The 22,646-nt window shown below is 43.8% G+C and overlaps 1 protein-coding gene across 2 annotated transcripts in view; it reads right to left on the reverse strand.

Moving 5' to 3' along the window:
- LOC140202919 (interleukin-21 receptor-like) overlaps nucleotides 1-22,646 on the reverse strand; it is a 109,331-nt gene that overhangs the window by 12,117 nt on the left and 74,568 nt on the right. For both annotated transcript variants that reach the window (XM_072268511.1, XM_072268512.1), the window contains exon 8: nucleotides 13,373-13,457. In XM_072268511.1, coding sequence (XP_072124612.1) covers nucleotides 13,373-13,457 — 85 coding nt within the window. The remainder of the gene's footprint in view (nucleotides 1-13,372; nucleotides 13,458-22,646) is intronic.

Below are 22,646 nucleotides of genomic sequence, written 5' to 3' on the forward strand. Positions count from 1 at the left end.
TCATCCGAGAAGGAACAGCAACTTTCGAAGCCAACAGATGTGCAGAATTAGAAGAAAAGAGTAGAAAATGGAAAGAGAGGCAGCAACAACCAAAGCCCAATCTGCCATCTGAAACTACCTGTCCTGAATGCGGAAGAACTTTCAAAGTCAAGATTAGACTCGTAAGCCACTTGAGAGCCCATAAGCAAATCAACAGAACAAAGACCATCATCCTCGACCTCGAGGGATAGCCATGACGACAGAGGAGATGTCAGGAGTAAGTTTTTTACGCAGAGAGTGGTAACTGCATGGAATGGGCTGCTGGTGACAGTGGTGGAGGCAGATACAATTGGGTCTTTTAAGAGATTCCTGGACAGGTTTATGGAGCCTAGAATAATAGAGGGCTATGGGTAACCCTAGGTAACTTCTAAAGTAAGGACATGTTCGGCTCAGCTTTGAGGGCCGAAGGGCCTGTATTGTGCTGTAGGTTTTCTATGTTCTATGTTCTAGTAAGTAAAGATGTAAACCTGCTCTAACACTGCATCATCAAGCACTCCTTGCAATGGTATGGTACTCCCTATTCTATAGTGTTCAATCACATATTTCCGGGGCAGGTACAGTGCTACTAAGACGATAAGACCATAAGACAAAGGAGCAGAAGTTGGCCATTTGGCCCATCGAGTCTGCTCCGCCATTTCATCATGAGCTGATCCATTCTCCCATTTAGTCCCACTCCCCCACCTTCTCACCATAACCTTTGATGCCCTGGCTACTCAGATACCTATCAATCTCTGCCTTAAATACACCCAATGACTTGGCCTCCACTGCCGCCCGTGGCAACAAATTCCATAGATTCACCACCCTCTGGCTAAAACAATTTCTTCACATCTCTGTTCTGAATGGGCGCCCTTCAATCCTTAAGTCATGCCCTCTCGTACTAGACTCCCCCATCATGGGGAACAACTTAGCCACATCCACTCTGTCCATGCCTTTCAACATTCAAAATTTTTCTGTGAGGTCTCCCCTCATTCTTCTAAACTCCAAGGAATACAGCCCAAGAGCGGACAAACATTCTTCATATGTTAACCCTCTGATTCCCAGAATCGTTCTAGTGAATCTTCTCTGTACCCTCTCCAACATCAGCACATCCTTTCTTAAATAAGGAGACCAAAACTGCCCACAGTACTCCAAGTGAGGTCTCACCAGTGCCTTATAGAGCCTCAACATCACATCCCTGCTCCTTTACTCTGTTCCTCTAGAAATGAATAATGCCAAATACTAAGATTCAAAGTAGAGCAAAGTCTGCACTTCCTTTACAGTGTTCATTCAAACATTTGGAGCAGGTGGAGCAGAGCCAACTAAAGCTCACTCTCCATACCCCAATAAACAAACCTAGGCATGGACAGTGGGCTGAAAGCTGTCGCTCCAGGCTTAAAAACCCTCAGTATTCACAAACAAATCATGCGTAAGGTCATGTGTGGAAAGCAGAGCCCCACTGCACCTGCTTGACAGCTTAATGAATAAAAATCAAGTAAATGCATGGTGGTGTAGTGCCATCAGCCCTGGGCTCCAAGACAGATGGTCCTGGGTTCAAATCCAGTCGGGTCCCAACCTGGGCAGCAGTGTCTGCGTGGAAGAAAGCCCTGGCAATCTACTTCGGTATCTTGTCAGGACACCTAATAGACAATTACACCATCTCAACAATACCAAAATGCAGGGAAGGCTGTGCCACACCTTACCGAGGAAGTTTATCTGCCTTGCGAGGAAAAGCAAAATTATAAATAGTGATATCTTTCACAGATCCAAGCTCATGCCTACTTCAGTTCTGTGATGACAACACACTTGTGATTGGCGTACACTAGATAATTCTCCACAGCCTTCAACTCAGTGGTCAAGATCAACCATATCTCTTTCAAGTGACACTTGCTACCATTTCATTCCTTTGTTTCCAGTACACTTGCATCTGCTGGTCATTGACTTGTATTCCAATGATCAAATTCATTTCCCAGTCATTTTCCCTTGGACAATCATTATTTGCAATTTTTTTTTAACTCTTTCCAACCCATTGATCCTCCTGTATCCTGTAGTGCTCCGGGTCTTTTAACCCAAAACATCCTTCCGCTCTGTCAACTCATCTGCCCGTTTTAGTTAACTCCTTCAAAGTCCAAGTCATTTATGTACACTACAAGAAGCCAGCAGCTTCTATCTGAGCCTTGTAGAATCCCATTGCATGCAGATTCCCGCTGACTGCCACCCTTTGCTTTCCACCAGTACAATTGAACCTGTCACTTTCCCTCAGAATGACATCACTTTCCTTCAGGAATAGAAACGCAAGGTATTCTTTCAGAAGTTTACATAGACTTTTCTGACACATTTAGGCTACAATTTTCAGATCCCTGCAATCATTTTTTTCTGATTATCTTTCCCTTCATCTACTTGTACAATGTTTTAAAATTACCCCTGATTATCTGTCAGTTCTTTTTATGTAGTCTCCTCACTTTCCAAATTTCATTACTAGTTTCACCCCAGGTGGCTGCTATATTCCTCCAGGGGTTCCAAAGACCTGAGCTCTCTGAATTTATCAAAGTCTTCACTTCTCAGCTTTATATGCTCTTTGATGTCTATAGAGATCTAGAAGAGGGAGCTCATTTTTTTCTCATTTAATAGCTGCAAGCTTGTTCTAATCCCTCACCAATTCCTCCTTAGTGCCCCCTCAGCATTGATAAGGAATCAATGTATAAATTTTCTATCTACTTTTGCGAAATCATATCTCAGCCTACACCTCAACCGAGACAACACACACAAAATGCTGGAGGAACTCAGCAGGCCAGGCAGCATCTATGGAAGAAAGTACAGTCAATGTTTCGGGCTGAGACCCTTTGTCAGGACTCAATTAAGACATTCTACACCAAGTCAATCCTTACTTAATTTAATCGTGATTACTGCCCCCAATATACTCTCCGCATCCACGTTTCCCACTTAACCCAACTTTATTCTCTAAAACCAAGTCTGAAACTGCCCTCTATTGTTGGACTTGCTACATGTTGGTTAAAAAATGTTCTCTTGACCACACGTCAAGAGAACTGCTCCTTCTAAATGCTTTAGTTGGCCTCTGCAAATGTTAAGTAGTTACTTTGTGTAACAGTAATTTGGCAGCATGTTTGTATTTCTCAGTGTCTGTTTGCTGGGACCTGACTGTACATTTTCAACAATATACCGTCTGCTTTTGTTTCTCACTTGTACTGATATAGTTCCCTTCCTCACAGTTGTAGCTGCTTCCTTAACTGATCTTGTGAGTCTGACGTCACATGTTATCTATCTTGCTTTAAGTTCAAGACCATTCAGATGTCACTCCTGCCCCTCATTGAGGAGAGTGACAGTAACCAGGAAATCTGCACCCGGTTTCGTCTGCATGGAATGCAGGTACTGAGCAGAGGGAGTCCAAGTTAGAGGACGATGTTAAAGTTAGAATAGAGGCACAATGGTCTTACGGGACCTGACAAACCAAGGACAGGTGAACAAGTAATTTATTCACTTATTTACTGAGATTCAGCGCAGAATAGACCCCTCCGGCACCACCCAGCAATCCCCTGATTTAACCCCAGTTTGTTCACAGGACAATTTACGATGACCAATTAACCTACTAACCGGTACTTTTTTTTTTCTGGACCGGAGCACCCGGAGGAAACCCATGAGGTCACGGGGAAATTGTACAAGCCCCTTACAGGTGGGAAATGAACCCAGGTCACCTGTACTGTAAAGCGTTTGCTAACCATGCAAATGTACACCTGTTGATAGGAGACCCCTCTATGTCACAGAGATGGTGTACATTATAGACTACAAATAGTGGAAAGGAGATAAATTTTCCTCTCTCTAACTGCTCCTGTTCACTCACTGACCAGACAACCTTGACTGTACACTCAGTGGCCACTTTATTAGCTACACCTGCTCGTTAATGTAAATATCTAATCACCCAATCGCGTGGCAGCAACTCAATGCATAAAAGCATGCAGACATGGTCAAGAGATTCAGCTACTGTACAGACCAAACGTTGGAATGGGGAACAAATGTGATCTAAGTGACTTGGACCTGTTCCTGCCGGACGAAGTGGTTTCAGTTTTCTGAGAAACTGCTGATTTCCTGGGATTTGCACACACAACAGTCTCTGGAGTTTACGGAGAATGATACAAAAAAACCAAACTCATCCAGTGAGCAGCAGTTCTGTGGGAGAAGACACCTTTTAATGAGGGAGGTCAGAAGAGAATAGGCGGACTGGTTCAATCTGACAGGAAGGTGACAGTAACTCAAATAAGCACACGTTACAACAGTGGTGTGCAGAGGAGCATCTCTGAATGCACAACACGTTGAACCTGCAAGTGGAGAAACTACAGCATCTCTGAACATACACTCACTGGCCACTTCATTAGGTACACTCCTATAGAGTGTAGTTTATCCCCATGGTCACCTCCGTGCTAATTTGTCAGTTATCCCCCTCCTCCACCCTCCCTGCAGCTTAGCAAGATATCTTGTGTCTCTTTCCCAGCTCTGATGAAAGATCTTCAAAATGAAATGTTAATTCTCTTTCTCTTCCCATAGCCACTGCCTGGCCTCCTGAGTACTTCCAGCACTTTCAGTCCTTAATTTAGATTTCCAGCATCTGAAGATAGTTTTTTGTGATCACAAGCTACTGTAACAAATTGTTGAATATGCTGTTGAAATACAATAATATCCCAAAATGGAAAAAAATTGAAAAAGGTCGAGAGCCATGGTGGATGATCAATGGTACGTGGAGACAATCCTTGCGAGATGTAAAGGGAAGAGAGAAAGTGATCACCACCATGTTGTAACAGTGATGAACTCAAACTGAGAAGCACTGGGACCAGAACACATGTACAAGGAGGGTTTGATGTTGAGAAGCTCAGGGACACCAGTGTGAGATCTGCCTACACCATTCAGCTTAAGAACAGATTCCAGGCCTTGCAGGACCTCGACGAGGATGACTCAGTAGACAGGATCGACATAATGTGGAAACAGATTGACTTAGTCTTCAAGGAGAGCAGTAAGGCCAGTTCAGGACACTGAGCTGGAAAGAAGAAGGGAGATTGGATACAGCAGGAAACATGGACAGCCATAGAAGAAAGATGGGAAAAAATGGTGGATTGAGCACAGAGCAGGGAGAAGGGCAATGGACTCATTATGTGACTCAACCAAAGTATTAACAGACCCAGCCACTTCTTCAGGCTTTCTGATGCAGCTACAAATTGGATTAAAAGAGATGTAAGCAGTAGTCTGTGGGTGTAAAATGGGCAACCCACAAGTTAACAGAGACACCACAGTGTCAGTGTGTCCCAAAAACACTACTCCTGCACTTTCCTGGTACAAGCCGTACTGCTTTGCCCTGAAGGGAAAATTATTGTTGGTCCCCCTCCTGTGAAAGCTCTAAACACACTTCAAGGTTTTCTTAAATTGTCACGTTGACAGCTCTGATATTGATCAATTGTAATATCTCCAAAAGATCATCAGACAGGAAAAAGCACCAACAGCACTGCAAAGCAAGAGCTGGATGGCGTGCGTGTGCGTGTGTGTGTGTGTGTGTGTGTATGTGTGTGTCTGCACAAGTCTGTTCATGTGTGTGCTTCTGAGCTTGTGCTTACATATATGAGTGTGTACACATGTTTGAATTTGGGCACGTGCATACTCTTGTGAGTTTGCGTGTGCACATACAGATATGTGCCTGTGTCAGCACCCAGGTGATATGCCTCAATAAACTAATCCTGTTAAATATCTGAGAATTATCTATTTCCTTCACCTCATCTGAGTTTGCATTGCAAAACAATTACCAAAACCAGACGGCCGGAACTACCTTTTGGGTTTCTTCCAACTCTTTCCTCCTTTGGCGGAGTTTCAGAGCTCGGTGACCATTAGTGGAGACCTTCCTTGATGCTAACTGCCCATCTGAGACTCTCCAGGATGACGCCTACAGGTTATTTGTCTTGAGAAGAGTGTTCCAGTTCTGTTCTTCCCCACTGCAAGTGCCCGCGCCTGCTGGCAGATTCAGTAGGCAACAGCGAAGCTGGCCTGTGACTCTGGGCGATGGCCAGCAGCTGACCAGAGAGTTGTGCTACCTGGGAATTCAGACATCAGGCAAAGGGCTTTGGGCGGGTTTGGTTAGGGTGTGCATGAAGGATTCAGACATTAGGCAAAGGGCCTTGGGCGGGTTTGGTTAGGGTGTGTATGAGGGATTCAGGCATCAGGCAAAGGGCCTTGGGCGGGTTTGGTTAGGGTGTGCATGAGGGATTCAGGCATCAGGCAAAGGGCCTTGGACGGGTTTAGTGAAGGTGTGCATGAGGGATTCAGGCATCAGGCAAAGGGCCTTGGGCGGGTTTGGTTAGGGTGTGCATGTAGGATTCAGGCATCAGGCAAAGGGCCTTGGGTGGGTTTGGTGAAGGTGTGCATGAGGGATTCAGGCATCAGGCAAAGGGCCTTGGGCGGGTTTGGTGAAGGTGTGCATGAGGGATTCAGGCATCAGGCAAAGGGCCTTGGGTGGGTTTGGTGAAGGTGTGCATGAGGGATTCAGGCATCAGGCAAAGGGCCTTGGGCGGGTTTGGTGAAGGTGTGCATGAGGGATTCAGGCATCAGGCAAAGAGCCTTGGGTGGGTTTGGTTAGGGTGTGTATGAGGGATTCAGACATCAGGCAAAGGGCCTTGGGCGGGTTTGGTTAGGGTGTGCATGAGGGATTCAGACTTCAGGCCAAGGGTGGGTAGGATCAGAAAATGTAGCATCTTGTGGTTAGTGTTAAGAAAATGCAATTTGTGGTTGAACCTACTAGGGGATCAGTTATTCTGGAATTGGTGTTGTGTAATGAAATGGATTTGATTAGGAAGCTGAAGGTAAAGAAACTCTCATGAGGCAGTGACCATAATAAGATAGAATTCACCCTGCAGTTTGAGAGGGAGAAGCTAAAGTCAGATGTATCATTATTACAGTGGAGTAAAAGGAATTACACAGACATGAGAAGGAAGTTGACCAAAGTTGATTGGAAGGGGACACTAGCAAGTTTGACGGCAAAACAGCAAAGGCTGGAGTTTCTGGGAGCAACTTGGTAGGCACGCGATTGATACATCCCAAAGATGAAGAAGTATTCTAAAGGGAGCATGATGCAACTGTGGCTGTCAAGGGAAGTCAAAGACAGCATAAAGGCAAAAGAGAGGGCATTAAATATAGCAAAAATTAGTGGGAAATTAGAGGATTGTGAATCTTTTAAAAACCAACAGAAGAGAACAAAATGCCATAAGGAGAGAAAAGATGAAATATGAAAATAAATTAGCCAACGATATGAATAAGGATAGCAAAATTTTCCTTTTCCAGATATATAAAGAGTAAAAGAGAGGTGAGATTAGCTATCAGACCTTGGAAAATGAAGCTGGAGTGATATTCATCGGAGACAAGGAAATGGCAGAAGAATTTAATAAGTGTTTTGCATCAGTCTTAACTCTGAAAGACACCAGCAGTATGTCAGAGATTTGAGAGTGTCAGGGGCAGAAGTGAGTGTAGTTGCTATTACTAAGGAGAAGGCACTTGGGAGGATGAAAAGTCTGAAGGTAGATAAGTCACCTGGACCAGATGGACAACTCCCCAGGGTTCTGAAAGAGGTAGCTGAAGAGATCGTGGAGACATCAGCAATCATCTTTCAAGAATCACTTCACTCTTCAAGAAGGAAGGGAGGCAGCAGAAAGGAAATGATAGGCTAGTTAGTCTGGCTTCAGTGGCGGGGAAGATGTTGGAATCCATTATTAAGGATGAGGTTTTGGGGTGTTTGGAGGAACATGATAAAGTAGGTGAAAGTCAGCATGGTTTCCTTCAGTGGGAATTTTGCCTGACAAATCTGTTGGAATTCTTTGAGGAAATAACTAGCAGGATAGGCAAAGGAGAGTCAGTGGATACTGTTTACTTCAATTTTCAGAAGGTCTTTGACAAGTTGCCGCACATGAGGCTGCTTAGCAAGATAAGAGCCCATGGTATCACAGGAAAGACACTAGCTTGGACAGAAGATTAGGAATAAAGGCAGCCATTTCTGGTTGGCAGCCAATGACTAGAGATGTTCCACAGGAGTTGGTGTTGGGTCCGCTTCTTTTCACTTTATATGTCAATGATTTGGATGACGGAATTGATGGCTTTGTGGCCAGGTTTGCAAACGATATGAAGATAGCTGGAGAGGAAGTCTGCAGAAGGACTTAGACAGATTGGAAGATTGTGCAAAGAAGTGGCAGATGAAATACAGTGTGCAGAAGTGTATGAATTAAGAGGTGCCAAAATGATTTGTGAGTCCTTGTGCAGGATTCCCTAAAGGTTAACTTGCAGGTTGAGTCAGTGAGTCAGAAGGCAAATGCAATGTTAGTATTCATTTGAAGGATATAAGAACAAGGATATAATTCTGAGGCTTTATAAGGCACTGAGCAGATCTCACTTTGAGTATTATGAGCAGTTTTGGGCCCCTTATCTAAGAAAAGATGTGCTGGCATTGGAAAGGGTCCAGAGGAGGTTCATGAGAACGATTCTGGGAATGAAAATGGGGAGCATTTGATGGCTCTGGGCTCATACTCGCTGGAGTTTAGGAGAATGAGGGGAATCTCATTGAAATCTATCACATATTGAAAGGCCTAAATAGAGTGGACATGGGGAGGATGTTTCCTATAGTGGGTGTTTCTAGGACTAGAGGGCACAGCCTCCAAACTGAGGTATGCCCATTTACAACAGAGATGGAGGGGTTGTGAATCTGTGGAATTCATTTCCACATATGACTGTGGAGGCCAAGTCACTGGATATATTTAAAGCAGAGGTTGATAAGTTCTTGATTAGTCAGGGCACCAAAGGTTATGGGGAAAAGGAAAAAGAATGGGGTTGAGAGCAATAATAAATCAACCATGATGGAATGGCGGAGCAGATATGATGAGCTGAGTGGCTGAATTTTGCTTCTATGTGTTATGCTCTCATTTTTCTTAATCTATATCACTTAAAACATTTAGATAAACTCAATCAACTAAAAAACATAAAAATGCTAACACGTACCATTTTCCTCCATGGGAACCAAAAGAGAGCTTGTTCAGGTAGATTTGTGCAGTGACAAAGCTCCACAACATTGTTTCTCTAAGCTGGATCCACTGTCTGAACACAGACAGAATGGGTGGAGCAGGTTTCCGCAGCTTTGGGGTTTGCATGAGGCAACACACGTGTAGAAATAGCCATGGCTGCAGAAATACTGTCATTTTTACACTGCTAGCATCTCCTACAAGTAGAGGCTGACTGCCTTTCATGTAGTAAAGTATATATTTAAATAGACTAATGATGTGCATGGATTATTAAAACAAATGGGGAGTTCCCAGAAATTTAGATGGATAAAGGTAGAAGCTGATTGCTTTTTCTAACATCTTAAAAGGTTTGTAAACAATAGATTTCCAAGGATTAAGAACAACAGATAATAAATTTAGATGCAGATCTTCAGGGATAATGATTTTCTCTCTCTCTCTCTCTCTCTATATATATATATATATATATATATCTTTCTCTCTTTCAATTTCTATCTCTTTCTCTATCTCCCTCTCTTTCTATCTCTCTCTCCATATATATACGGTAGATAGAGTATATTTCTGTCTCTCTATCAGTACAGTATCTCTACAGTATATATCTGTCTCTCTGTCTCTCTGTCTCTCTCTCTCTCTCTCTCTCTCTCTGTTTGTCTGTCTGTCTGTCTCTCTCTATCTTTGATTTCAAACCCAAGATTGACTTATTGAGGATGTAGAGGAACCCACTATATTTTGTCTGGACTCACCTGTTATCTCTTTGGGCATCACTAGCAAGGGCTTTATCATTGTCTTGCCCTGATCGCCCTTGAGAAGGTTACAGTGAGTCAACTTCTTCAACTGAAAATGTCACTCCACTCTTTAAGAATGGAGGGAGGCAAATATGAGAAATTAAAAGGTAGTTAGCCTGACTTCAGTGGTTAGGAAGATGTTGGAGTCCGTTAGTAAGGATGAGGTAACAGGACATTTGAAGGCACATGATAAAGTAAGCCAAAGTCCACATGGTTTCCTTAAGGAGAAATCTTGCCTGAAAAATCCGTTGGAATTCTTTGAAGAAATAACAGGCAGGATAGACAAAGGAAAGTCAGTGGATGTTGTTCACTTGGATTTTCAGAAGGCCTTTAGCAAGTTACAGCACATGAAGCTGCTAAACAAGATAGGAGCCCAGGGTATTACGGCAAAGGTACTAGCATGGTGAGAAGATTGGCCGACTAGCAGGAGGCAAAGAGTGGGACTATTGGCTTCCAGTGACTAGGTGGTGTGCTGCAGGGTTTTGTTTCAGACCGCTCCTTTTTACATTATACGTCGATGATTTGGATAATAGAATTGTCACTTTGTGGCCAAGTGTGTGCACGATACGAAGATAGCTGGAAGGGCAGATAATATTAATGAAGCAGGAAGTCTTCAGAAGGAGTTAGACAGATAAAGAAAATGGGTAAGAATTGGCAGATGGAATATAGATAAGGGGAGTGTATGGTCATACATGTTGGTAGAAGGAATAAAGGCGTAATCTATTTTCTAAATGGGGAGTAAATTGAGGTGCAAAGGGACGTGGAAGTCCCCAAGCAGGATTATAAAATACAGAATATAAAAGCAAAGATGTAATGCTGAGGTTTTATAAGGCATCGATCAGACCACACGGAGTATTGTGAGCAGCTTTGGGCTCTTTATCTAATAAAGGATGTGCTGAGATTGGAGAGGATCCAGTGGATGTTTAGAAGAATGGGAGAGAGGGGATCTCACTGAAACCTAGCAAATATTGAGAGGCCTAGATAGAGTGGATGTGGAGAGGATGTTTCCTATAGTGGGGGTGTCTGACCGGAGGCTACAGTTCAGAATATAAGGATGTCCCTTTAGAACAGAGAAGAGGAGAAATTTCTTTAGCAAGAGGGTGGTTAATCTGTGAAATTCATTGCCTCTGTGGAGGCCAGGTCATTGGGTATATTTAAAGCAGAGGTCATTAGGCTCTTGATTAGTCAGAGTGTTTAAGGATATGAGGAGCAGGCAGTAGAATGGGGTTGAGACGGAAAATAAATCAGCCATAATGGACATTCAGGGGACTATTATTTCTGAACAGTCCGTGAACACTGCCTTGTTAGTCCTCATTTTTTAAAATTGTAATTTACAGTAATTTTTTATGTCTTGTATTATGCTGCTAAAAACAACAAATTTCATGACATACTCTGGGGTCAGTTATAATAAACCTCATTCTGATTCTGAGTTTAAAACACAGTGCACAAGATGCAATTAGCATTTGGCTTGGGACAAGTGATGGCTGTGGTTATCCTGCCATCTGCTGGTGATACTGAATACTACAGATAGCTGAAGATAACACAAGACCAGTCAGCATTTGTTAGCTCCCACTCAAGTTCAGGGTGCTGTTTCAAAACATGAAAGGAGAGAAAACCTATAAATATGAATTATATGCACTTGATCAAGTCCCTCATGTAGGGGCCTGAGGAGTAGTGCAACAATTAGTACAATTGCCTCATATTTCCAGGGACAAGGGTTCGATCCTGATCTCAGCTGCTGTGTGGAATTTGATCTACGGCCTGTGCCTTCTTGTGTTCCTGATGTTCCTGTTTTGTTGTCCTCCCACATCCCAAAGACCTGCTAGCTGCTGAAAAAGAAGTACCCTTTCAGCAGATCAGTGTCAAAAGCAAAAGGAAGGAGAGCGGATGAACACGTGGGGGAGAATAAGATGCAGTGCAAGAGGGAAGTAAGGATGAGTGTGATGGAGCCAATAACAGTGTCTCACAGAGACCTGGCTTGACCTGACAGCCCAAGCTGCCTCCTTCCAAGCTGTTGTAAAAAGAAGCAAACAACTGGTAACCAAACCACATTGAGATGAAGACGAATGACAGACTTAGTTAAGAAACTGAGTGAGTGGCAGGAGACAGAATGTAGGAATAAAGGACGGTCATGAAACCAGCGAAATACCGCCTGTGAGAATCCTGCAATGGGTGGGGTGAAGGACCCAGTTATTGACAACAAAAGGTGAGAACAGACCAGTGGTTGGAGAGAGATGAAATGGAGCTTTCTTCATCCACATTTAATGGTTAAAAGTTGCAGACTCTGGAGGAGGTTTGACCGAGATCATAGGAATGCCACGATGTTGATCTTGATCAGAGTTATTTGAAAAGTTGGGACGTGAGGAGCAGGGAAATTCCTGGGTGAAGATACTGGATCCTGGAATAAATATTCCAACACATCGATGCAGCTACAAAGAAGCACAACAGCGGCTATATTTCATTAGAGGTCAGATGAGATTTGGAACGTCGCCTAAAACACTCGAAAATTTCTACAGATGTACCGTGGAGAGCATTCTGTCTGGCTGCACCACCGTCTGATATGGAGGCAGGGGTGCGACGGCAAAGGATCAAAGTAATCTGCAGAGAGTGGTAAACTTAGTCAGCTCCATCATGGGCACTAGCCTCCAAGACATTTTCAAGGGCTGGTGCTTCTAAAAGGCAGCGTCTATCATTAAGGACCCCCATCACCCAGGACAAGCCCCCTCCTCACTGTTGCCATCGGGGAGGAGGTATAGAAGCCTAAAGGCTCAGACTCACCAACTCAAGAACAGCTTCTTCCCTTCTGCCATCTGATTTCTGAACGGACATTGAACCCATGAACAGTATCTCACTACTTCTTAAATTTATGGTTTCGCACTACTTAACTAATTTAACTATTTTTCCTATATAATTATGTATTGCATTGTACTGCTGCTACAAAGTTAACAAACTTCATGACATATGCTGGTGATATTAAACCTGATTCTGATATTTCGAAGAGGGTTCCATCCTTCATGCAGTCAGAATGTCAACTTCAATCTGTCAGCACCGATCCTGACAAACTCACTGCTGAAACTAGTTACTACCAGTCAAAATGAGGAAGCCCCACTATGACATGAGTGCTTGGAAATGACCCTGTTCAATAATACCTGACCTCCCAGCCCTTCAGGTGGGAATGACAATAGCTGGAAGTCAAAATCTTTGCAGGTGCTGGAAACCTGAAATGAAACCATGTTTTAATAAAACCTGTTTCTCTCCTCATGGGTACTGCCTGACCTGCTGAGCATTTCCAGAGCTTTCTACTTTTACAACTGCAGAAGTAGGGCTCACTTTTAGAGAGAAGGAAGAAACTCTACACTTAAAATGAGCTTGGTGAAAAACTCTGCATGAGGTTTTGGAGCAATCCTTCCTGAGTTGTAGTAGGTTCACTCAGGTGTCGGTGCCTGTTTTGTGGAGGCATTTGCTCCATACTGTAGGACCCCAGTTTCTGAAAACCCCATTAAACAAATGGCAGATGGTTACCGTGAAATTTCCTCCATGTTCCACAAACAATGGCTTGAAGAATGGAGCTGGGTCGGGGCTAATTATCCACAGTTTCTTCCACAGTCTGTAAGAGGAAATGAATTAGTGACAGAAAGGCACACGCAAGAGAATGTATTTATATCTGACATGCAGCAGGCAATTAACTATTTCTAATGTAACCTAGAAAGCAAATATATCACTCAGTGGGTGACAGCAAACTGTAAGTCAGGAAGTGACCAGCTCCTCACTAAGCATCTGCGGACATCTGTCAGAAAAAAACAAAGCCATGGTGGTGGGATGAAGGAGTGAGAAGTCGGATAGCCGTAGAAATAGAGACCTGTACAAGGTACAGCACAGACATATAACTTTTAGCCCCCCACCTGTGCGAACTGACAAGTATCCATTTTACACCAATTCTAACGTGACCCATTTCACCCCATGCTCTCATCAATTCCTCCTACTAGATTCAACGTTCAGGGATATTCAATATTCAGGAGGGATAGACATGAAGGAAGGGGAGGTGGGGTGGCGTTGCTGGTTAAAGAAGAGATTAACGCAATAGAAAGGAAGGACATAAGCCGGGAAGATGTGGAATCGATATGGGTAGAGCTGCGTAACACTAAGGGGCAGAAGACGCTGGTGGGAGTTGTGTACGGGCCACCTAACAGTAGTAGTGAGGTCAGAGATGGTATTAAACAGGAAATTAGAAATGTGTGCAATAAAGGAACAGCAGTTATAATGGGTGACTTCAATCTACATGTAGATTGGGTGAACCAAATTGGTAAAGGTGCTGAGGAAGAGGATTTCTTGGAATGTATGTGGGATGGTTTTTTGAACCAACATGTCGAGGAACCAACTAGAGAGCAGGCTGTTCTGGACTGGGTTTTGAGCAATGAGGAAGGGTTAATTAGCAATCTTGTCGTGAGAGGCCCCTTGGGTAAGAGTGACCATAATATGGTGGAATTCTTCATTAAGATGGAGAGTGACATAGTTAATTCAGAAACAAAGGTTCTGAACTTAAAGAGGGGTAACTTTGAAGGTATGAGACGTGAATTAGCTAAGATAGACTGGCAAATGACACTTAAAGGATTGACGGTGGATATGCAATGGCAAGCATTTAAAGGTTGCATGGATGAACTACAACAATTGTTCATCCCAGTTTGGCAAAAGAATAAATCAAGGAAGGTAGTGCACCCGTGGCTGACAAGAGAAATTAGGGATAGTATCAATTCCAAAGAAGAAGCATACAAATTAGCCAGAGAAAGTGGCTCACCTGAGGACTGGGAGAAATTCAGAGTTCAGCAGAGGAGGACAAAGGGCTTAATTAGGAAGGGGAAAAAAGATTATGAGAGAAAACTGGCAGGAAACATAAAAATGGACTGTAAAAGCTTTTATAGATATGTAAAAAGGAAAAGACTGGTAAAGACAAATGTAGGTCCCCTGCAGACAGAAACAGGTGAATTGATTATGGGGAGCAAGGACATGGCAGACCAATTGAATAATTACTTACTGTCTTCACTAAGGAGGACATAAATAATCTTCCAGAAATAGTAGGGGACAGAGGGTCCAGTGAGATGGAGGAACTGAGCGAAATACATGTTAGTAGGGAAGTGGTGTTAGGTAAATTGAAGGGATTGAAGGCAGATAAATATCCAGGGCCAGATGGTCTGCATCCCAGGGTGCTTAAGGAAGTAGCCCAAGAAATAGTGGATGCATTAGTGATAATTTTTCAAAACTCGTTAGATTCTGGACTCGTTCCTGAGGATTGGAGGGTGGCTAATGTAACTCCACTTTTTAAAAAAGGAGGGAGAAAGAAACCAGGGAATTATAGACCGGTTAGCCTATCGTCGGTGGTGGGGAAACTGCTGGAGTCAGTTATCAAGGATGTGATAACAGCACATTTGGAAAGCGGTGAAATGATCGGACAAAGTCAGCATGGATTTGTGAAAGGAAAATCATGTCTGACGAATCTCATAGAATTTTTTGAGGATGTAACTAGTAGAGTGGATAGGGGAGAACCAATGGATGTGGTATATTTGGATTTTCAGAAGGCTTTTGACAAGGTCCCACACAGGAGATTAGTGTGCAAACTTAAAGCACATGGTATTGGGGGTAAGGTATGGTGTGGGTGGAGAGTTGGTTAGCAGACAAGAAGCAAAGAGTGGGAATAAACGGGACCTTTTCAGAATGGCAGGCGGTGACTAGTGGGGTACCGCAAGGCTCAGTGCTGGGACCCCAGTTGTTTACAATATATATTAATGACTTGGATGAGGGAATTAAATGCAGCATCTCCAAGTTTGCGGATGACACCAAGCTGGGTGGCAGTGTTAGCTGTGAGGAGGATGCTAAGAGGATGCAGGGTGACTTGGATAGGTTGGGTGAGTGGGCAAATTCATGGCAGATGCAATTTAATGTGGATAAATGTGAAGTTATCCACTTTGGTGGCAAAAATAGGAAAACAGATTATTATCTGAATGGTGGCCAATTAGGAAAAGGGGAGGTGCAACGAGACCTGGGTGTCATTATACACCAGTCATTGAAAGTGGGCATGCAGGTACAGCAGGCGGTGAAAAAGGCGAATGGTATGCTGGCATTTATAGCGAGAGGATTCGAGTACAGGAGCAGGGAGGTACTACTGCAGTTGTACAAGGCCTTGGTGAGGCCACACCTGGAGTATTGTGTGCAGTTTTGGTCCCCTAATCTGAGGAAAGACATCCTTGCCATGGAGGGAGTACAAAGAAGGTTCACCAGATTGATTCCTGGGATGGCAGGACTTTCATATGAAGAAAGACTGGATGAACTGGGCTTGTACTCGTTGGAATTTAGAAGATTGAGGGGGGATCTGATTGAAACGTATAAGATCCTAAACGGATTGGACAGGCTAGATGCAGGAAGATTGTTCCCGATGTTGGGGAAGTCCAGAACGAGGGGCCACAGTTTGAGGGTAGAGGGGAAGCCTTTTAGGACCGAGATTAGGAAAAACTTCTTCACACAGAGAGTGGTGAATCTGTGGAATTCTCTGCCACAGGAAACAGTTGAGGCCAGTTCATTGGCTATATTTAAGAGGGAGTTAGATATGGCCCTTGTGGCTACGGGGGTCAGGGGGTATGGAGGGAAGGCTGGGGCGGGGTTCTGAGTTGGATGATCAGCCATGATCATAATAAATGGCAGTGCAGGCTTGAAGGGCCGAATGGCCTACTCCTGCACCTATTTTCTATGTTTCTATGTTTCTATTCCACCTCACATCTACAGACTAGGAGCAATCTACAGAGAGAGAGAGAGGGGGGGAGGGCTTGAGAGGGAAAATGGATTAGCCATGTTTAAATGGCAGAGCAGATTCGATGGGCTGAATGGCCTAATTCTGCTCCTATCTCTTATGGTCTTATGGTCTTCCGTTCCGTTCCTCCTTATGCTTACACAGCACTCTCCTACACCCATCGATATTTTTACACCTAACCACTCACTGTGGAAGCCTTCTCCATGGCCTGACCATTCTCAGGATATCAAGATTTATTCATAGATTTCCACTCTCCCTCAGTACCTTCAGAGCTAATCAACAAGCTTCAAAACCCGGGCCTCTGTACCTCCCTCTGCAACTAGATACCCGACTTCCTCACTGGGAGGCCACACCAGGGCAGATCGGAAATAACATGTCCTCCTCGCCGACAATCAACACCACTGCACCTCAAGGTGCTTAGCCCACACTCTACCCTCTCTACACACATGACTACTGTGTGGTGGGCATAGCTCAAATATCGTCTAAGAACTTGCTGATGACACGACTATCACTGGCAGAATTTCAGATGGAGACAAGGAGACATACGGAGGGAGATAAATCAGCTGGTTGAGTGCTGTCGCAACAACAACCTTGCACTCAACGTCAGTAGTACCGAGGAATTGATTGGGGACTTCAAGAAGGGGAAATCGAGGGAACACACACCAATTCTCATCGAGGGATCAACAGTTTCAAATTCCTGGATGTCGACATCTCTGAAGTTCTATCCTGGGCCCAACACACTGATGCAATTACAGAGAAGGCATGACAGTGGCTGTATTTCATCAAGAGTTTCAGGAGATGTGATATGTCACCAAAAACTCCAGCAAACTTCTACAAATATACCATGGAAAACATTCTAACTGGTTGCATCACCGTCTGGAGCAGCCACCGCTCAGGATCAGAAAAAGCCGCAGGAAGTTGCAATCTCAGCCAGCTCCAGCGTGGGCTCTAGCCTCCGCGGCATCCAGAACATCTGCAAAAGTCGAGGCCTCAAAAAGGCGGCATCCATCAGTAAGGACCCCATCACCCAGGAGGTTCTCTTATCTCATTGCCACCATCAAACAGGACGTACAGGAGCCTGAAGACACACACTCAACACTTTGGGAACAGCTTCTTCCTCTCCACCATCAGATTTCTGAACGGAAAATAAATGATTTACACTACCTCTTTACTTTTGTTCTCTTTTTTCACTACTTATTAATTTAATTTTTTATATTTATATATTTTTAAAATTTCACAACATATGCCAGTGATTGTGATTCTGATTCTGTCAAACTTTGGGAGTCCCTTGCCTTGCTCACACCGACAAGTGGACGCAAGCTCTGTGTCTATTAAAAACTTTTCATAACCACCATTAATTTTGAAGAGACAGGAGACAGCGTGTTCATCCTTTCCACTGGTTACCATTTGATTAAATACTTTTGAACTCTTAATAATGCCTCGGTATGTCCCTTGTAACATTACTGCCAGAATAGATCATAAATTTCCATTCAGCACAACCAAGTTTAAACTAACTTCTACTTTTTAAATTCTAGAAATAGATCCTGGCATTTGTAATATTTTTACATCCTTGTGACCTTACAATGTACCTCTAGTGATTTGCATATTTGAATTCCCCGATCCTTTGCTGTTTTCTGGTATCTAAACACAGACTTTTAAAAAATATTATGCAACCTCTTTTTTTTTTAACCAAAGTTCCATAGCGTTGCAGATCAAACCTGCTGCTTACTGGTGCACGGCGTCTCCAGCTACTTGCACACACCTGAGGCAGGTGCAGGAAGCCTCTACAGCCTTGAAGCAGGTGGCAGAGTCTAGACAGTGTTTGGTCTCAGGTGGAGGACGCAGAGACTCTGTCACTGAACCAGACAGGATGGGCTTTTCTTCTGTTGAGGTGCCGAGTGATTGTATTATTGTGTCTGTGTAGCAGACTTGATGGATCGAATGGCCTAATTCTGCTCTTATGGTCTACCATCCAGAGCTGTTTAAAAATTATTAAAATTCATGTGAATAATTTATAAATAAAAGAATTGCACAAAACCTTTCTACCAACAAAAAGTAAAGTTCATTTAAAATATTTGGAAATAACGAGATGTGTCTTTCTTTGACCTGCTATTTGACAGATCTCACCAAGAGTGGCTGTTAGGATTGGCAAGACGATTCTCAGATAATGAGAGGACTGCCAGGCACTGAGCATAGACGTGGTGTCATCAGCAAGCTTCAGACCCAAAGCTTGGCGAGCAGGTCCCGCTCTCCAGCGTAACTGACCGAACACCGACAGCTTCCTTAGGAGCTGCCAGCCAGTGGCTCACGCTTACCTGCTCCCAGTTACGTATACAAGCTGCAAGTCCACTCCTGCAAACTTCTAAGCTGTGTCAGGCCTCCTTCAATATTGACTATTTACCTTCAACATCCTCTCTCCAACCCTCCAGTTTAGCAGCTTTTTCAATTTTAGAAATTGTATTCATGCTTCCAAACTCTAACTAATTGGATTGTGAGTAGCATTGATACCCATGGGGGCTCATTTTTCAACTGCTATGATTCACCTCTTTTTTGATCTGTATCTTTTATTCAAATCTTCCACTCTTGATTTGGCATATTCACCTCTTGTTTGGCACTTTTTGCAAATGTGCAGGTAATTCAATTTGCATCGCTCTTGTCTACTGCTATTACCCTTTCAAAAAAAACCCACTAAACGGTCAAAGAGCTCCTCTCCTTGTGTAACCCCAGCTCCTTCTCAATCTTAGCAAAACATGGGGAAATGTCGTTGATTCCATAATTAACCCCGATAATCCCAGCATGGTTGTCCGCTCACAGCTATCTTGCAGACTGGCACCTGATGTCGGACTTGCAACAGACACAAATTAATGTTGTGAATGGCACAAGCACCTTCACTCATGCCCTGATAACTCCAGGGGCAGCCGTTTATGCCATCCTGTCCTGGTGCTTGGCCAGCTGCCCGGTCAGACCCCTCACTACCAAAGCTTTATTTCTTTTTATTTATTGAGATACAGCACAAAATAGGCCTTTCCACACCTTCGAGCCACACCACCCAGCAATCCCCTGATTTAACCCTAGCCTAATGACGGGACAACTTACAATGACCAATTAACCTGCCAACCGGTACGTCTTTGGACCATGGGAAGAAACCCATGCGGTCACGGGGAAAACGTACAAACTCCATACAGGAGCAGTGGGAATTGAACCCGGGTCACTGGTACTGTAATGCGTTGTGCTAATCACACTACACTATCGTGCCACCTCTTTAGCTTTGACTGTCATGGAATTCCCCTAGTCTGTTGCGTGTATTGATCAAGATTCCCGGAAGATTCAGTCTCTCTTGTCTCTAAGTGTCTTCCAGACGTCCATATAAGAAAGTCCTTAGGCATTCCTGTCCACTAACTTTGAAAAGAATTAGGTCAGGTTTGTCAGGAGAGCATAAGTGCAGGGGAAAGGTAGACCATTCATAACTTTTATAGTGGTAAGGACACAATAGTACTGCTGACCTGATCTGGAATTCACTTTCCTGCCTTTTATAAGAGGGTTGTCAGTGTGTGGAATTCAGACCTAGAAATGGTGGTTGAAGCTGAGACTTTGCAGGTTAAAGATCTAGCTGTTGGAAGTGGATATAAAGAACAATAATGCAGGTTGGGTTGATGGGCTTAGCACGGAGTTCCTGTGGGGGGGGGGATAAAACGATCAGCAAAATGGGGGGAGCTAAATATCTTGCTCGAGATTCTGAAATCAAAACAGGCAGCATCTGTTCCTGTTTCAGGGCAAGGATCCTTCAGCAGATCAGAACTGCATTTCTGTTTATATTTTGATTACCAGCATTCAGTTTTTTTTTATCTTTAACTGCCATTGGTATTTCTGCACTGAATTACAGTAAGCTAGTGTGGGACCTGGGGAGGAGGAGATGTGACCTTCCGTTTCTTTGAGGTTGATGCCACAGCTGCAAGGCTATATTTTTGGAATCTATCTACTCTGCTTGTAGTTCTGTTTTTTTTACTTTAACCGATGAAAACCTTCCTGTGGAAATACGATTGAGCATAAGCGAGAGAGTGCAGAGAGGGAGAGTCCAGTGGGTCTTTACAGAATTGCTGTCATCGGCCCAGCTGCCACAACTCTCAGAACATTATTTCCCCAAAATGGTTCTGTGGTTGGTGTTGGACATGATCTGGCAAATCCCTTCAAGAGGCAGCTCATGAAGTCAAGTGCAACAGTGTTGTCTTTACTTCCGTTGGACTCAGCACGCAACATCAATTCTGGCAGCTAATCTGAACCACTCCACCTCTCCTAACTAAAATCAATGTGCACTTCTTATTTGTGTTGCTGTCGGGTAAGAGGTCGCAGTAGTGAAATACCACATTTTACTGGAATTCGGAGGCTAGAGGGAAGATTTGGTCCACTGGAATTCAGTACCTGAAGAATGAATACAAGGTGGCTTGGTTATCTCTATCAGGAGTGAATAAGAGGAATTATGTTATTGGATTCTATACAATAACAATGAATTAAAAGGAGATTGTGTCACAACCAGGGTCATTTTTTTACAGTTAGTATGTGGACTGTATTTTTTTGGTATCGCCGGGTTTGCAGTGTTCTTTGGATTGTTGACCTTTTATGTCTAATTGTTTGTCTTTAGACCAGCTCTTTGTTTTCACTTTGTGTTGCAGGTGTCTCATGTGGTATTGTGGGGACTGATAAACTCGCTGTGTATTTATCACTTTTATTCAATTTGTGGTAATTGAATTAGCATGGGATTTTCAGTTTCCTTTGAGGGTTATTGCTTCATCTCAACACTGGGACCGTCTGATTGATCCTGAATTCCGCCGGGCTGCAGGATGTATCTGAGGAAGGATTGGCATCCCCTTTGCTCAGTGTTGTGTATCCTTGTCCAGTGAAACTTCTGTGTATCGTGAGGGATCTCAGTTCCTCAAGAGCTTGCCTGAGTTCTTGTTAGTTTTGCTGGTTAATTTCTGTAATAAGTATTTTGTTTAGTTTGCATTGCCAAAGTCTCCGGGATTCCGGCATTTAAATTCACTGCTGACCCTGACAGATTGTTCAGATAGGATTCGATGCAATGGAGGTGTATGGGAAGGATATTTTATTGGGGTTCTACATGAAGGGAGAAGTTGGATTACTTCACAATAATACTTGAGGTGTTTGTTTTTTTTTGTAATGAATGAGGGGTGATTTATTTGATCCTGGATCAGATGAGCTCATGCAGTGTTACAAGGTCCTCACAGGTATGCACAGTCTTTCCAATGGAAGTGGAGAGATCGGAGACACTAGAAGGCCCTACAAGTGGAAACTGTACATGTTGCTCCCAGTGTTGGTGTGACAGAAGGATACAGAGATGGAAACTGTACATGGTAGTCCCAGTGTTGGTGTGACCGTGGGGTACAGAGATGGAAACTGTACATGTTGCTCCCAGTGTTGGTGTGACAGAAGGATGCAGAGATGGGAACTGTACATGTTGCTCCCAGTGTTGGTGTGACCGTGGGGTACAGAGATGGAAACTGTACATGTTGCTCCCAGTGTTGGTGTGACAGAAGGATACAGAGATGGAAACTGTACATGTTGCTCCCAGTGTTGGTGTGACCGTGGGGTACAGAGATGGAAACTGTACATGTTGCTCCCAGTGTTGGTGTGACAGAAGGATACAGAGATGGAAACTGTACATGGTAGTCCCAGTGTTGGTGTGACAGAAGGATGCAGAGATGGGAACTGTACATGTTGCTCCCAGTGTTGGTGTGACCGTGGGGTACAGAGATGGAAACTGTACATGGTAGTCCCAGTGTTGGTGTGACAGAAGGATACAGAGATGGAAACTGTACATGGTAGTCCCAGTGTTGGTGTGACCGTGGGGTACAGAGATGGAAACTGTACATGTTGCTCCCAGTGTTGGTGTGACAGAAGGATGCAGAGATGGGAACTGTACATGTTGCTCCCAGTGTTGGTGTGACCGTGGGGTACAGAGATGGAAACTGTACATGTTGC

The sequence above is a fragment of the Mobula birostris genome, chromosome 9 (genome assembly GCF_030028105.1).
Source record: "Mobula birostris isolate sMobBir1 chromosome 9, sMobBir1.hap1, whole genome shotgun sequence".
NCBI lineage: Eukaryota > Metazoa > Chordata > Chondrichthyes > Myliobatiformes > Myliobatidae > Mobula > Mobula birostris.